Here is a 16,591-nt window from a genome sequence, read left to right as displayed (position 1 = left end):
GAAGTTTAGACCTGTCTTTATGATGGATATAGTCAGTGGTCTATATTTCCCATGCCATCTCATAGACACAATAAAACACTCTAAACCCCAAAACCATTTGCTGTAATCAGTTTCTCACCTACTACACAGTTTCTTACATTACAGTCAAGTCAGTGTACTATACACTCTTGCTTTATATATATATATAAACATGCTGACAAAGCAGTTGTTTCATTATTAGACACTTAAGTGTCTAATACCTCTGTCTTGATACCCAAGGCTGTCATATTCCTAACATTTGAGACATGTTAGAAACACTTAGTTCAGCATAATGAGCTAACATGATTCCCCTTGGAATAGCATAGCATAGACAGCAGCAGATTTATCTTCGAACCTCTTTTTTTTTTTTTGCTTGGTTGGTCTTCTCATGTCATTTAAGATTTAACTGCCTGATCGGTATATTTAATAGGCATGCCATTATGACCATCTGCCTAATATTGTATTGGTCCACCTTTTGCTGCCAAAACAGCCCTGACCCATTGACGTATGGACTTCACTAGACCCCTGAAGGTGTGTTGTTGTATGTAGCACCAAGAAGCTGCATTGCACACAACAAACTGCATTGCACTTTGTATTCTGACACCTTTCTATAAAAACCAGCATGAACTTTTTCGATTGTATGTTCAGTAAGCCTGTTAGGGTCCGCTTGGGTCCCATTGACGTAAATTTCGTCATCAGACAGCAAGCACGAGGGTCCATGTGACCGTCGGTGTGCCTGCCTGCTTTTTGTGACTGCACAGACTACTCCGTAGAGAATTTACATTATAGTACAACAACTACACATGTGCCCCAGGTGGCGGACTTCAAAGAAGTAGTCAGCAGTTGGCTCTCCAGCTGTCCTTGTCTGTATCAGCGGTGGTGTATAATCTAGGTTTTAAATGAAGAATATAAAAAACATGACTTCATTAATTGATTCTGTGCTAATTATTTGTTCAGTTTGTCTTCAGTGAAGAAGGAAGCATACACTAGAAGTAGAAAGTAGAAAATCGAAGTAGAAAATGTGGATAGACATTTGGAGGAAGCCCGGAGACGGAGAATAACAGCAGCAGAAGGCGAGAACAGGCGAGACAGAGAATGCAGTGCAAAAGATGATACGTTGTATTAACATGCATCCGGATACGTAATCTGGATAATGATGATGATTTACGCTGGCTATTAATAGCTGTTCTTGTTATGTTGATTTTACCCTCATTGTAAATGACTCACAGTTATAGATGACTAATTTGGAAAAAAAAACATTAAAATCCATTGATTTTGTGACATTCATGGCCACCTATATGTGATCTACTTCTATTCTAATTGTTATTTATTCTGTGTGCATTTGTGCGTCAAGTTAATCTGTGTATGTTTTCATCCTATACATCTTACTGCATCTTAATAGATGCAAAGAGAGGCAAAGAGTACAAAGGGATGTGGAGTCAGAGAGATAGGAGAGGAAAACACAAAAGAGAGTCAGAGACAGCGAGTGAGAGAAATATAAAAGAGCCTCTGTAGCTCACCAGGCTTGGGAAAGCGAGGTCCCAGTTAGAGCCCAGTGCCCGAGGCAAGCACCAGGAGCCTGCTACTCCAAACGTCACACTCCGCACTCTGCTCAGCTCTGAGATGGCTTCACAATTTTCCTGACAGGACATGACATTTTACTTGGGCTTGCCGTGGAAAAAAAACCTGTGACAGCCGCCTGCTGACACACACCTGGGGGATACCCCTGGTCCAACCGAGAGACCGTGACTGTTTCCGCAAAAGTGGGAAAAGTTTGCAAATATGATCTGATGTAAAAGAGCAGGAAGCAGCTGGAGGTAAACTGTCTTAACTTAAAGAAAGGTGTATGTGTAAACAACCATAGCTGCCGCAAGAGTGGCAGAGGCAAGCAACTGAACACAGGAACAAAGTCAAAGTTAGCCCTTTGTGTCTTTTCGGATGTAAAATTCTGCTACATCCTTGTCCCTCTCACTCCTTTGTCAGCATCGGTCTCCTAGCGCATCAAGCTTCAAAGCAGCTCTGCAAGAGCCGTGTTTGTGCATTGCTGCCATTCACCGCGCCGCTGTCTCTGAAAAACTCTTGACAGACCTGCCGCTGCCTCATTGCATTCTGGGATAGATTATTATTGCCTTAAGTCGTCCACCCCCATAGACAGACTTAGAGTGGGCACCGTATTCTCTGTCTGGTAAACAGCCTCTGTGGAAAGACAGATGTCATGCCAAAACAACAACAATCTCAAAACAGACACCTCATAGCAAAGAAAATAGAATGCAAGGCTGAGTAAACAATCACAAGATGCAGAACTACTGTAAAGCCATCAAAACTCTGGAGTAATTTGCTTGGAAAAACCCCAGCTAGAATTTTTAATTAAGTCTGACTGAGTGCATTTCCCTGTGTGTGTGAAAGCTGGAGTTGGGAACTAATTAGCAATGCAATGATCTTGTGTTGTCTGTCAGGGTAATCATTTTGTCTAACTTTTACTGGGACACCGGAGTCTGTTATCTTATATCAATATCATTAAATTTGATGTATAATGTCCTGAAAATATTTATGACAGAATTATTGAAAGAATTTTAAGATACTCAACTTGTGCATTCACCTGAAAACATCGAATACATCAGGCCTGCAATACATTTTCACAAGGTTTCTAGTATTCAGTTGCTGTAGCTTTGTGGTCATTTCTCTGGCCCACATTGATATAAATAGCATATTTTAAATAATAGAAACTCATGTCACCCTGTGCACGGTCCATGCACATATGTTCTTGTCTAAAAGAATCAAAAATATTTTCATGTAAAGTATAAATACTCATGCTATATTAGTATGTTAATAGTTGTGCGAACTCTGGTCAGACATTTGACGCATGTTGGTCTCTGCCTGTACGGTACAAAGAGAAGGCATGAAACCATACTGCTGTGCTGACGGGAGTTGTTTTCTGAGCATGAGGGTCTGCTGGCTCAGGTGAGATTTCATATGGGAGCAGGAGCTCTTAGCTTTGCAGTGTGGAATCCCAGACGCTGCCTTGTCACAGCACCGTGCTTCTGCTCAGACGTATACTTACACACAAGCTGCCGCTGCTTTTTTAGTTGAAGCTGAAAATTTTGCTATTGCTGATTTTTATGCAGTGTAACCAGCACAAAGTTGAAGAAAGCCACATTATGTAGCCAAAAGTTTACATCCGAGACTTATTATTCAGCATAGTAAACCAAAAATGATGGACGTTAATAGGCAAAGGGATTCTTTACAGAAATTCCTACAACAAGTAGATCCATCTGTATACCAAAATAGTCTTTAGTATTCAGACCAGCAGTCCTGCTCATACCATCTCCAAATTAAGTGTCTCCCATCAATTTTTCATTTTCACTGGGTTAGGTCCTTTGGTGAAAAACACATTATCATTCATTTTATCCTGCTATATTAGTATGCCAAAGCAAACTAAATTATTTATTCAGATTATTTTTGTTGAAGTTTTTCTCTTTTAGGATTGGACCACAATTAGAGAAGAAGTGGTAACCAAATAAAGGACTTTATACAGCATTTTGTGAAATATCTTGTAATGTCTTGATATGGCTGTGGCAGTTTTGGCAGTTCTGCGTAGGACTGCCACACTGTAGTGCTCCTGTCTCCACATTTTTATCCTGAATTAGGAATGATACTTTCTCAGACTTGTTTTTGCTACGTCAAAAGCACACAATTGTCTTAAATATTGGTCCATTGCCTACCACTGACATTTTGCTGAATTGGTACTGAGGCATAAAAAGCAACATATAAGTGTTAAAAAAAGTCATACCTATACTGACTTTCAGGCATCAAAATGCATTATAGGCTCACTCACTTAACCCACCTTACTGCGGTTTGTGCTGTGTAAGATTTTGTGCATGTGCCCGGGGCAGTAACAATTTGTCTGATGGTTTCACTGTTTTGCCCTCCTCTCTCACTGCGTATCCCCAACCTTATTTGCTTTTTTGCTTGTACTTTGACTTTGACAACTTTTACTCTTTCTCTCTCCTTTACTCTCACACAAACACGCTCTCTTTCTGTCAAACTTGTGTTTACTTTGCTTATGTTCTCTCTTTGCTCCCACTACGGCCTGAACCCCCTCCCATCACTCGCTTCGTTTCTCTGTAGTTTCTCCTGGCGGCTGCAGCTTTGTTCCTCCCTCCTCCTCGCCTTTCTGGTCAGGTACAGGTACAGCTTTTCTACTCTCTTTGAATTCCCCCCGCTGTATGTCCACATTTCCACGTTTCTAAAGATGAGCTGTCTTGTTTTCTTGTCTCTTTTAAATAATGCATTTTTTTCCTTGGTAATTACACAGAGTGTATAAGTCACCCCGTTGGGGAAAAACCCTCGCATCAGTCTTCTGGAAATTAAATATCACAGATGTTATGAATTTCTGCCGGCTATGATATCTCCCATTTGGTCAAGATAACTGCAGAAATGTCAGCAAACCACTGGCAAAGAGCTGCAAAGCCACCATTGCTGGCATTTACATTTTACTACATCCAACAATAACACTATCAATTCAGCTAATTAAAAAGATGACATGCGCTTTTGTTTGTATGGTTTCACTTAATGAACTGTGACAAATATGTTACACAATAAAACAGTTAATTGAGCTTTAGTATCCATTAAAAGTTGTGACTTTAAGGCCAACAGTGGTGGTTACCCTCTTGAAATAATGAGTAAGGGCTCCCGAGTCAGAATAACTGGAGGTTTTTCACATTTTCGTGTTTCCAGCAAGACACGAATGCAAAAATTTTAGTTTATTAAGAATATTTAAGAATGAAATGATCTCTCTCTGTGCTTACTTTAAGCATGCGTGTGTGGAACTGAGCACCTGAGTTGTTGTGATGTGGGTTAACTTTGGATGTCTGTGTGCATGAGAGGATAGATGTATTCCTTTCGTCCAGCATATCTGCACAGTCGTGTCATCTGTGTTTTCACAGATAAGGTAAACAAACCTATGCACAGCCGTGTTCACGTGTGATATGAGCCCTGACCTGCATGCGTAGGAACAAACTTGGATAACCTGATAAGTGCTGGATGCATCGCTTGAATTCACCTTTAACTTTTAATAAGATGAACACATGACCATGATAACCCAAGTTCTCTCATCCTGGCTGCGTGCTTGGACCCACCAAGCTGAGCTGTCGGATACATTTCTCCTCTCTCACCCGTGAACCTTAAGCATTATCTCATTTCTGCCTCTGCGGTTTTGCTTTTACATGAATCAAACCCATGAGTCAAGGCTTTTTAGAATCGCTGCCCTATCATTCTCACAAAATGACATAGTCAGTTTACTACGATTAATACCTGTGAGGAATATGTTTTGTACTAAAAAAAAAAAGAAAAAAATCAATGAACCATAATAATTTTATATAGATGAACTGAATTTAGTTTGGCTCAAGTTCTCTCTTGATCCTTGTTAGTTAGTTTTCTTACAGTAAGTGAGCATGAAAGTTTAATCTCACCCTGAAAACAGCAGTACATCTGTAAACTTTGTCTTTAAATATTAAATTCAGCTTACATTTTTGTGAGGAGTGTAACTCTGATCTGTAAGTGTGATATTTCTTGCTGGATCAGTGTCAGCAGATGTTTTCACAGAGTCTAAGATAAGGTGAAATTTTGTAAATGGGTCCAAAAGTAATATAAGATCTCTCTCTGTTTCAGTCTTTTCTCCTAGAGTGGTGGGTTATGCAATTGCACGCTACGACTTCTGCTCCAGAGACACGCGGGAGCTTTCTCTGCAACAGGGAGACGTTATCACTATCTACACCAAGATGCCCAATGGGTGGTGGAAGGGAGTAGTCGGTGGCAGGGTATGTCTTTGACAAACTTGCTCTTTGCAGCTGGCAGGATTTTTTTTACTTGTTTCAAAGTGGGACAACAAATAAATATTTCACAAATATTTTGTATTAAAAATGAAATTAAAAAGGGTGAATCAGTAAATGGCTGTGTTTGGCAGGGAGCTTGTGAGTGTGCATGTCATGAAGGGTGAACCACTTCATCCATAGTTAAATGGAAAAAAGCTCCTTAGTTTTAATGGGACATGTCACATTGGCACAACAAAACGTCCGTCAGTTAATTTATTATTTTTTTTACCAGGTTTGTTTAGCCAAAGTATCAGTTGTTATGCAATTCGATGCACAACGACTCGCCACTAAATTTGCTCACATCTGAGTATGGCACTGCTTGTGAACACACTTCTCCAACCCTGCCATGCAGGCACAGTATCACAGTTACCACTCATCCTAGAGTTAACAATGAATTATCTCTTGTACTCACCTCCAAATTGTCAGAATTATTGACCCATCCTGATCAAGACTACATATAACAGTCTGTACATTGTGACAGGAGAAGAATTCTTCACAAGATCAGCGGAGGTCTGGTTGAATTTGAAATGCTGATCTAGATGCTACTTTTCTCTTCTTAGGTGGGATGGTTTCCCTCTACTTATGTGGAAGAGGAGGACTGACTTCGCTTGTTGGAACGTGTATTCAGCACCCATTCAGGCTGAAACCCTCCAGTGAACGCCATGCTGCTCTGCCACTGTCTGGGCCCACAGTCATATCTCTCTTTGATAAAAATCCAGAGACTTGGACACAAGAGGAGGTGGCAGTGCCCTTAAAAACCTTCTCCTGTCCTCTGACAGACTCTCACACAGAAATGTCAAATCACAGATTCCAGGAGCGTCATGCCATATCTTACCTCTACGCAGTCCTGTCTGCCCCTGCGGCCCACTGGGAAGTACATGTGCTGTGCCTAGATAACCCTCCCCCTTCCCTTCCTCTCCCACTCAACTTCTCTTATTATTGATGACTCCATCATCTGGTATGAGTCTTGCCTTTCGTTGTTGTCATGTATCGAGGTCAGCAAGGCTCAATCATCTAGCTGGACCACAGATTCTGCTTATAGTGCCCTGCTCAAGTACCAAATTAAAGTGAAAGTGTTGAGAAGTTTTTGACTCTTCCTGGAACACTATAGCCCTCATGGCTGTGTCGATATTTGCGTTCAGTTCTCTTTAATCTTGTTTTTTGCATTCCAAACTGCGTGGACACAAACCTTTGATAAAACTGTAACTGCCAAACTTTGAATTTGACCCTAATTTTAAAAAGGGGTGGAACATGGAGAAAAAGGATGGAACCATGATGGACTGATCTGTCAGTCAGTGGACCTGTGGACGCTGAAGTGATGCACATCTGCAGAGAAACAGCTGATTATGTGGCCATAGGACGCCACTGATAAAGCTACATCTCCCAAATTAGATTCCTGTCCTTTTAAATACTGTTTTATTTAAATAATCACCTCAACTTTAAGTGCAGCCTTCAATAAACATTGAGTTGATGAAAATCATTAAAAATCTGTTTAGCCTGAAAAGCTATAGTTTGACATTTTGAGAAATGTACTTATTTGCTCCTTTGGCAAAATTAGATGAGAAGGTTAATACCAGTCTGAATTTAGTCTGTTTAATATAAAGTATGAAACAGTCATTGGCATAAAGGCTCACTTATTGAGAGGTTAGAATTCATTTGTTCAATTTGTAATAAAGCAAAACTGTAAAACATTCAATGTGCGGTTTTACTTGTATATGTGTTGGACTTTCTTGTCAGTGGGGACTTTTTTATGTCTCTGTGGGTTGTCTGGCAAACCCATAGTGATGACGAGTGATGTTAGAGAACTTAAGAGGGGCTGGTAGGTGGGTATTGAAATCTCCATAGCAAGTTGGGTTATTGAAGCCAGTCTTTATGCTAAGCTAAGCTAACCTCCTTGTGGCTGCAGGTTCATATTTAGTGGAAAGACACAAGAGTTATCAGTCCTCTGTTACACTCACCAAGGAACTCTATAAGCATTTCCCAAAATATCAACCTATTCCAGCCGTGGTTATTCCTGGCCTACAAGACTACAAATGAATATGGCAACTTGTCACAGTGAAAAAGGTGGTTTCACAGTGTTCCCATTTGATGACACTAGAGCAAATATAATGCCCAGTACTCATACATTTTTAGACATCAAAGAGAAAAAGTGTATGCATAAAAGGAATTATAAAGCCAAATACATTTTAAAAGTACATGTGTGGTGTGGATAGGTCTACACTTCACTATGAGCTCCTTGATCTTTTGATCATTTACTGTGGAAACCAGAGAGCCCTTTTGCATTCCACGGATTTTGTGTTTACCTCAACTCTCTCTCTCTTTTTTTTTTTGGTTTCAGTATGAATGATTCAAGGGTGATGTAACTGCTGTTCACTGTAGAGCAAGGTAGCACAAGGGCGTTAAGTGATGCTGTTTTCCTTCAAACATTAATACCCCACTAACCATGTGTTTGACATAAATATTTAATAAAAGCACGCTCTTTGAATTGCACTTTTAAAATGGGATAGGCTATTATTCCCTCTTCGGACAAATGTTACATTGCAGGAACAAAGGCTCTGCGAGGTTGCATCACAAATCACAGCTGTGTCTGATATTGTTTTTGGAGGCGCAGTGGAGAACAGGCAGTGCTCAAATAATGTCCAAACAAACAGAACAGGGAAGACGACTGAAAACCGTTATGATGTAGGAACATGTAGATGTAGAACAGTATTTTTTTTTCTTTGCCACACTGAAATTTGGCACAAAATTGTACCCCCTTCAGCAAATTTGCATTGTACAGGCTAAAATTTGCAACATATTTCCTCTCTTGGAAATTATATTTGTTGATCCTTTGTCCTAAATTATTTATAACTTGAGCGCAATGGCTCAATTAAAGTAAAAGAATGTGACTGCAGGATTTCCAGTATTTGCAAATGCAAGGATTTTTTTGTACACTCGTCACATGCATGTATTTGTCATAACCATATAGTATATGTAAAAAAAAAAAAGATATAGGCAGTATGATGTCGCACAGTGTTTTTGACCCTGCATTTTGAAGTCTTTTTAGCATTTTGTCTTGCTAAAGTTATTAAACATGGGAGTCTGCCAGGATTGATGGGCTTCTGCAGGCTGTAGCTCAGGTGGTAGAGCAGGTCATCTACTGATCGGAAGGTTGGTGGTTCAATTCCCGGCTTCCCCTAGTCTGCATGCCAAATATCCTTGGGCAAGATACTAACCCGAAATTGCTCTCCGATGCATCCATCGGAGTATGAATGTGTGTGAATGTCAGTTGTGCTTGTGCGAATGGGTGTGAATGGGTGAATGCACAAGTTGTGTAAAGCGCTTTGAGTGCTCAGAAGAGTGGAAAAGCGCTATATAAGAACTAGTCCATTTACCATTTAGTCCATTTACCACCCCAAAGTGGGCATTAGAATAATTGCATAGGAGGTGGATTATAGATTAATTATTATAGAGAAAACAGTCATAGGACTGTGGGGCTGATAGGTCAGCATTACAGAAAAATGTCCTACTGAGTAAATAATGATGGAAAACCAAAACCTAAATAAATGAAATAAGAAAGTCTTTGTTAGCATTACCAAAAACAGGGGTGCCTATAATAGCATTTCACTGCTGAACTTGTGTCTAAGCTGTAGACACTACACACTACTATACTTCGCAGCTCTTATGTGTCATGTTAGTAAGAGATGGTAACAACTGCATCAAAATACCATCTAAAAGAAACAGTTTCACAACATCAACGGAAAGGTCTTTATTGATGTGCAGATGGCCACATCAGGCAGTCTCGAGGGACTGCTGGTACAGAGATGACATGGTTCACATTATTGTTTCCACCTTGTATTCACTGACTTCAAAAGTCAGAATTTGCTACATTTAGCTAAATTTATGTATTTTAAGCAAACAAATTAAGCAAATGCTCCAGTTAATCCCTTGTGATCCTGATGACCCTGCATCTAGTGAGATGCTGCTCTTTTATCTATAGGTGTGTTCATTTTACTGGTTTCGGTTTATTTTAATGCCGTGATGCAGTAAGCTAGTTCTCTTAATTACTGAATGTGCATTTCCTGCTGTTTTATACAGTCTGATCATATATTACCATAGATGAAATTCTCTATCAAATATAACAATGGATTGATTTACACACTGGAGCCTCACAGTATCAGTATTCTTGTAATGTAAACACTCCCTCAGGCTTTCTTTCCCCCCACTGCTCTGAAGCCACTCTAATGACCAAACCCAGCAGAGGGAGGGTGCTGCTCAGCTAACAGTAACCCTCCCATCACGAAAGAGGTAGAAAAAATGGCTCCCCTAATACTCTTCCTCTCCTTAATCTGTCTGTTCTTGTCTTAGCCAAGGAGATGAAAGGCGACAACAGAGAAGTTGGACACCAGCCAGAGAGAGAGAGAGAGAAATGGATGTACAAAGCTGCATGGAGTATGGTGAGATAAAGAACAGGTAGAAACACGATAGTGTGTATGGATATGAGAGAGGGACAAAGGCAGAAAGAGAAAGCAAAGGAGGCCCTGCATCATCTTCATCTGTTGGGATGATCTTCTTAACCCCAGTCTTCACCTGTCAGTCCCTCTGGATCTCTATATGGGGCTAAAAGGGAGTTTAGCAAAAGCTGAAACTGCAAATACAGTGAGCTCTCACGTCCCCTCAAAGGGGCTCGGCTCTGATGACTTCTGACCATGAAACCTCTTACAAACTAAAACTGCAGCTAATGTTTTTCTTCACTGAGGGAAGGTGCATATAAAATGTCTCACAAGAAAAAAGGGAATGATTGAAAAAGTTATCAGATCTTATGAGAAAACCCAAACCTGACCCTGAATTGGATAAGTGAACAGAAATGGATGGGTAGGGGTGCAGCATGATGGCACAGTGGTTAGCGCTGTTGCGTCATAGCAAGAAGGGTTTAAATCTGCCGGCTGGGGTCGTACAGCTGCGGCCTTTGTATGTAGAGCTTGTGTGAGTTCACTCTGTGTACTCTGGCTTCGGTCCAAAGACATGCAATGGGTTCAGTTAACTGCCAGTTCTAAACTGGCTGTAGATATGAATGTGAGAGTGAATCTCTCCCTGTGTTAGCCCTTCACCCCATAGCAGCTGGAACAGGCTCCAGCAACCTCCCACGACCCTGAATTGGAAAAGCGGAAGAAAATGGGTGGATGAATTGAATTGTTATAACATGACATATATGATCTGATGGCAGCTCCACCTCATACATGCAAAACATTCTGATTAAAATCTGAAAATAATGTGTTATTCTTCTTTTTAGTGCTCTTACTGGGATTTTATGGGGAAGTTGCCCTCATAAGAAAAAACAAAAAACTGTATTGATTGTTCATTTAGAAACATGAGCAAACATGAACGGTAGTTTTGCTTAATTCATTAATTTATATGCTAGAAAATAACTCAATCTGACCACAGTGCTTTTGTTTTTTGGAAGTCCTTAGTTACTTGGCCCACTAGGAGAAAGGCTCTGAGTCACATGACCTATTTGAAAACCCTAGGGAAATGATCAATTCTGTGCCTACAAGAGAATAGAAGAAGTATGAGCGGTTGACTTTAACGCTTCAAAAATGTCATTATGAGGAAAGGTATCGAGGAAAGAAGAAATTGTACAGAAAACTTAGTGAGTATCAGTGACAAAGTTGAAAATGCTCATTAATTCTTTTTGCTGTAGTCACATGCAGTGATTGCTAAGTATGCCATAGGCCACCATTGCTGAATGGTCTGTCGAACTGAGACGAGTTAATCAGTAAAACAAGAGAAGAAGAGAAGGTAAGAACACAGCCACCCTCCTCCCTGCTCGCCTGTATGGTGTTGCTAAGTCTCCATGAGGACTCTATCAGTGCTACCCAGCAATTAAGATCTCACAGATCAAAGCAGTCTAAATGAGCTAATCCTCAGAGAACGGCTGCTCTCTGTCTGTCTCTCTCTCCGTGTCTCCCTCACCCCAGTTACTTCCTCTTGACTCATGGGCTCCATGTGCTGACTGCGCTTTGATGCTTGACAGCGGTGGGTCTTCTAAATGTAAAATGGTGAATAAATGTGTATTAATGGGTAATGCTTTCATATCCTTAATGTCAATTTGCACAGGTTGGGGAGCATGTTTTCAAAGCTCTTAAGACATAATTGACGATCACGAATCTGTAGCCGCTGTATCTGATGTCCACATGCAGTGCACAAAACCTCTGAGGACCCCATCGGCAGGAAGAGATTTAATACAACGTTTGATAACAGGCAGTATTAAAATGTCCAGGCCTGCATTAAAACGAATGATGCAACAAGCCCCTTCTGAGTGTGGCGAGTTGGAAGCAGCAGTGGCGTGAAAGCGAGTGACAGCTTTGAGGTCAATAGTTGTTCACAGGAGCGTGACGCTGGTAGCTGCTTAGCAGGTCGGTCATTATCATAGGAAAAGCAGAGCATCTGCCTGTGACTCCCGGGGACAGGTTTAACGAGGTGGTGGTGCTTGTCATGGGGGCTTGCTTTGGCAGGGTCTGTCTGTCTCTAACCCCACCTGCTCATCCCCCACCCCCCTTCATGTCTACCTCTTCTCCTCCAACCCTTTCCTTCAGGTCTGCCAAATGGGGGTGTTCATGTTTACAGCTGCCTCCTCCATCAGGGAACCATTGTTTCATGGCAGCCTTTTGTGATGAAGGTTTCTGTCTTCCCGCTATTATTTCTTCCCACTTGATTCCTTTTTTGTTTTTTTGTCCCCCTTGTAAGCTGTCTATCTTCATGTTACTTCGGTCTTTGTCACTCTGTTTTTGTCATTCTCTGTTTATATTCTTCTGCTTGTTTGACCCCATTATTTGTGCCACTACCTCCAGCTTTCTTTTAATACATGTAATAGCAATCCTTTGATTCACTAATTGCCAAAGTCAATACTGCTTTGTAATAAATCACGAATAAATGCTTAATAAAATAACGTTAAGTCTGTGTGAGGGCAGTAGACAGAAACAGAGGAAAAAGTATTCTGGCTTTTCACAATCCTCCCTGTTTATCCAGGCTTGGACCGGCACTAGATGTACACCAGCATTTGACCCCCTTGTGGCTGGATCAGAGAAGTATGTAAGTGTGGCAATGGTGATGTATGAGGCTGACAGATGAGGACAGGCAGGAGTCTCTGTGGACTGTGATGTTTGCAGATAATATTGTGATCTGTAGTGAGAGTAGCGAGCCGGTGGAAGAGAGCCTGGAGAGACGAAGGTATGCTCTGGAGAGAAGTGGAGGTGTGTAGAAGCACAGCAGAATACATGTGTTTGAATTGTGAATGTCTAAGGAGTAGAGATAGTGCGGGTAGATGAGTTTAAATAACTTGGGTCAGCTATCTAAAGCAAAGGACACTGCACGAGAGAGAGGAAAAAGAGAGTGCAGGCAGGGTGAAGTGGGTGGAGAGGAGTGTCAGGGGTGATTTGTTACAGAAGGACACCAAGCAAGAGTGAAAGGGAAGATTTACAAGATGGTAGTGAGATCCACTATAATGTATGGTTTGGAGATGATGGCACGGACAAAAAGACATGGTGCTGACGTGGAAGTGGCAGAGTTGAAGATCTCATCATTTTAATTGAGATTGAGCAGGATGGAAGTTTAAAAATGAGTATATCAGAGGGGGGTAAAAGACACAAAGTTAGAGGTGAGGCTGTTGTGGCTTGGACACGTGCAAAGGAAGGATAGTGAATATATTAGACAAAGTATGTTGGAGAAGGAGCTGCCAGGGAGGAGGACAAGGGAAAGACCACAGAGAGATTCATGGATCTAGTGAAGGAGGAAATGCAGATGGTTGATGTGACAAAAGAGGATGCTACTATTTCATGTCAAGATTATGGCTGTGAAAAATGTCTGCTGCAGAACATGAATTACAGGTGTAAAGAACAGATTAATAAGGTCCAAATATGCTTTAATTGGAGGGAAATGATAAAGAAGGTAGCTAATTCCTGCCAAAAGCAAAACATTCCAGCAGTCAGTGTATTCACATTATGCAACTGTGTGAAAAAAGTGATATGTAGCAGTCTTGAGTCACAGCTCACTTTTTTACATGTTGCTAGAAAAATGAAAATAGGTGCACTGATTTATTGAAACATGCACATATACAATGAAATAGAGTTGTAAAAAAACATCAATCCATACTAAACATTAAAATTGAATTAAGATGCTGTTGCAAATGAATATTGTAATTAGTAGTTAAGTAGTTTCATATCACTTTAGGAGGAATTTCAAAGGTCAGTAAAGCTCCTGTTTCAGCAATATCAAGTATTAACTAAATAAAATGTTAACTTGGTCTGTGCACAAGGTAATGTTAGCTGTTTATTAGCAATCACCCACATTAGCCATCCATTATCATCAACATAGCACCTAGCTCACTGAGGGTCATGGATGGAATATTGAGCTGTGGCATAGCGGATTGTGGACACATGGAGAACCAGGGGAACCAATCCGAGTAAATAAAGATTTAAATCTGGAGCAGAGCAGAAGAATCAGATGGTTTCAAGCCTGAAAAGTAGAGCTGAGAATGTAAAAGCTGCAAAAATGAGGCAGAGCGGTGCGAATGGTGCTGAGAGGCAGGCATGGGAAGCTGCAGGCAGATGTGAAAAAGGTGATAAACTTTAACCTTTCTACAGTAATTTATTAAAACATATTTTTGTTTTATTGTAGCCAGCTGTGTGGTCAGTTTTAAAATACAGGCAGTGATCGGTTCAAATATTTCACAGTGAGCGCTCTGTTATTTATATCTCCTTATTTTAGCATAACTAATACCACACTCTATCCAAAGTTCATTTTTAATTTTTCTCTAGGGCTCTTTTTCTACAGCAATTAAATGATTTAGATGTATTGAGGAATTGTGCTGTTGTGCCCTTTGCTTATTAGTCGGTCATAAAAATATATTTTACCTTTGGGATCTGTAATGAAAAAATGATGATGTGTAAAATGAGCTTAACTTAATCGTAACATACTTATTTTGTTAAATCTAATTTACAATTGGGAAAATTAGTTGAAAATTAAAGTAAAAAGTTAATTAAGTTACCTTGCATGTCTTTTTTGTGTCATGTATGGCTGGGGCAGGCAGGAAGTGGACCCAAATGCAGACACTCGTGCATGAAAAATAAACTTTATATTATTTTCAGCTTTATTTTTTGCTGGAGGAACATCCTTCATAGCATAAACTCATAATATATATTCATCACTTCACAAGTATATTTCTTGTGTAATTTGGAGCACCTCAGCCTTTTTTCTCCCTGTCTCTGTTCTTAAGATTGGGTTCTTGACAGCCACCTTTCCACTGAAATCAGGTTTCAGGGAACAGTCGATGGATCTGCTGAAGGGCTGGATGGATCTCTCAGGTATTAAGTATGTAGGTATTTCCACAATGGTAAACTGACTGGTACTTAAATAGCCTCTTTCTACTCAGTTGAGCACTCAAAGTGTGTTCTCGTAGAAGTCTCATTCACCCGGTCCCACAATCATCAGTTTTATATGTGTCTAAGCACGTTCTAATATTCACTATATTCTAATACTCCAATGAATGCATCGGGAGGTACTGGAACAGTGGGTTACTTGGACTGGAGAAGTCAGAGACTGATTGACTTGGTAGTCGGCCTGCTACAGCTGCAATTTAGGACTAAAAGGATCAATGCAACTTCAATTTTAAGTTTCAATCATTTGAATCTCTCATTTGGAAAAATATTTTTCCCATACCCAGAAAACAACTCAGATTTTCTTAATATACATGTAGCCTGTAACTGCAGCTCAGTTTATATATCACAGTCTGAGTGTAGACTGTACTTAATAACAGGTGGCAATCTTTCACACATTCTCCAGGTGCGTTATTTTTATTTTTCCAGTCAGACGTGTTTGTAATGCAACCTAGAGGTTCAACACAAAAAAACACTTTCTTACCAGCATGCAAAAAAATGAGGATAAACCATTTCTTCCGAGCTCCAGGAACCCAGGAACAGACTGTGAAAGGTATCTTTTATTTATGGACAGTGTTGGTGTGATACATAAATAATTTCTTTGACAGGGTGTTGGGGTGCTCGTGGTGCCAATCCCAGACGGGGCTGATTTGCAATTTAGGTGTGGCACTGAAGGCCAGAAGTGCTGGATCTGGCTCTGAAGAAAACAGTAGAAGACAAGTGCTGTGATCATGTTTGACACTGAAAAAGATTGCAATCTGTAGCAAAGATTGTATCGAAGTGAGGGGGGACTTCAGATTGATTTAAGCAAAATTTTCTGTAAGGTTTCTTTTAATCTCTACAACATGACGCTGCTCTGCTTAAATCTGTCTATGCTTTTCAAGCAAATAAGAAATATTTTGTAATTATTTCCCCTTAGTGAGACAACTATTATAGCACAAGTGTCCAACAACACAAGGACTGCTATCAAAACATTTTGAACAATAATATTAATCCCATGTTCCACAAAATAGTTAAAGAGTAAAAGGACTTCCATATTTAAAAACAGAGTAAATGGGTATTTCGAGGTTTCTTCAGCAGGGGCAGCTTAACTTCCTCTTTGTTTTGTCTATTGATTCCAGCGTACTCTGGCTCTCTGTGCCAAGCCAGCAAACCACCCACCAGCTGTCCTTGCAATGTCAGGAATGTGAATAGCAGTTTGATAAAGCCACATATGGCATGCTGCTCCAACCTCTCCATAAGTGCCATTCCTGATGTGGTGTCACATAAATGAAGTCGATAAACATT

At 40.4% G+C, this 16,591-nt stretch overlaps 1 protein-coding gene across 3 annotated transcripts in view; it reads left to right on the top strand.

The window, feature by feature from the left end:
- Positions 1-7,587, top strand: part of LOC113011120 (guanine nucleotide exchange factor VAV3-like) — a 50,041-nt gene extending 42,454 nt beyond the window's left edge. Inside the window, exons 26-28 of one of the 3 annotated variants that reach the window (XM_080292432.1) lie at positions 4,147-4,200; positions 5,689-5,837; positions 6,452-7,587. In XM_080292432.1, the coding sequence (XP_080148558.1) occupies positions 4,147-4,200; positions 5,689-5,837; positions 6,452-6,493 (245 nt within the window). In that variant the 3' untranslated portion in view covers positions 6,494-7,587. Of the gene's footprint in view, positions 1-4,146; positions 4,207-5,688; positions 5,838-6,451 lie in introns of all 3 variants that reach the window. The other 2 variants (XM_080292431.1, XM_026150510.2) reach the window with 2 other exon arrangements.
- The last annotated feature ends 9,004 nt before the right edge of the window (positions 7,588-16,591 follow it).

The sequence above is a fragment of the Astatotilapia calliptera genome, chromosome 18, assembly GCF_964374335.1.
Source record: "Astatotilapia calliptera chromosome 18, fAstCal68.1, whole genome shotgun sequence".
Classification (NCBI taxonomy): domain Eukaryota; kingdom Metazoa; phylum Chordata; class Actinopteri; order Cichliformes; family Cichlidae; genus Astatotilapia; species Astatotilapia calliptera.
This window is presented reverse-complemented; position numbering and strand designations above follow the sequence as displayed.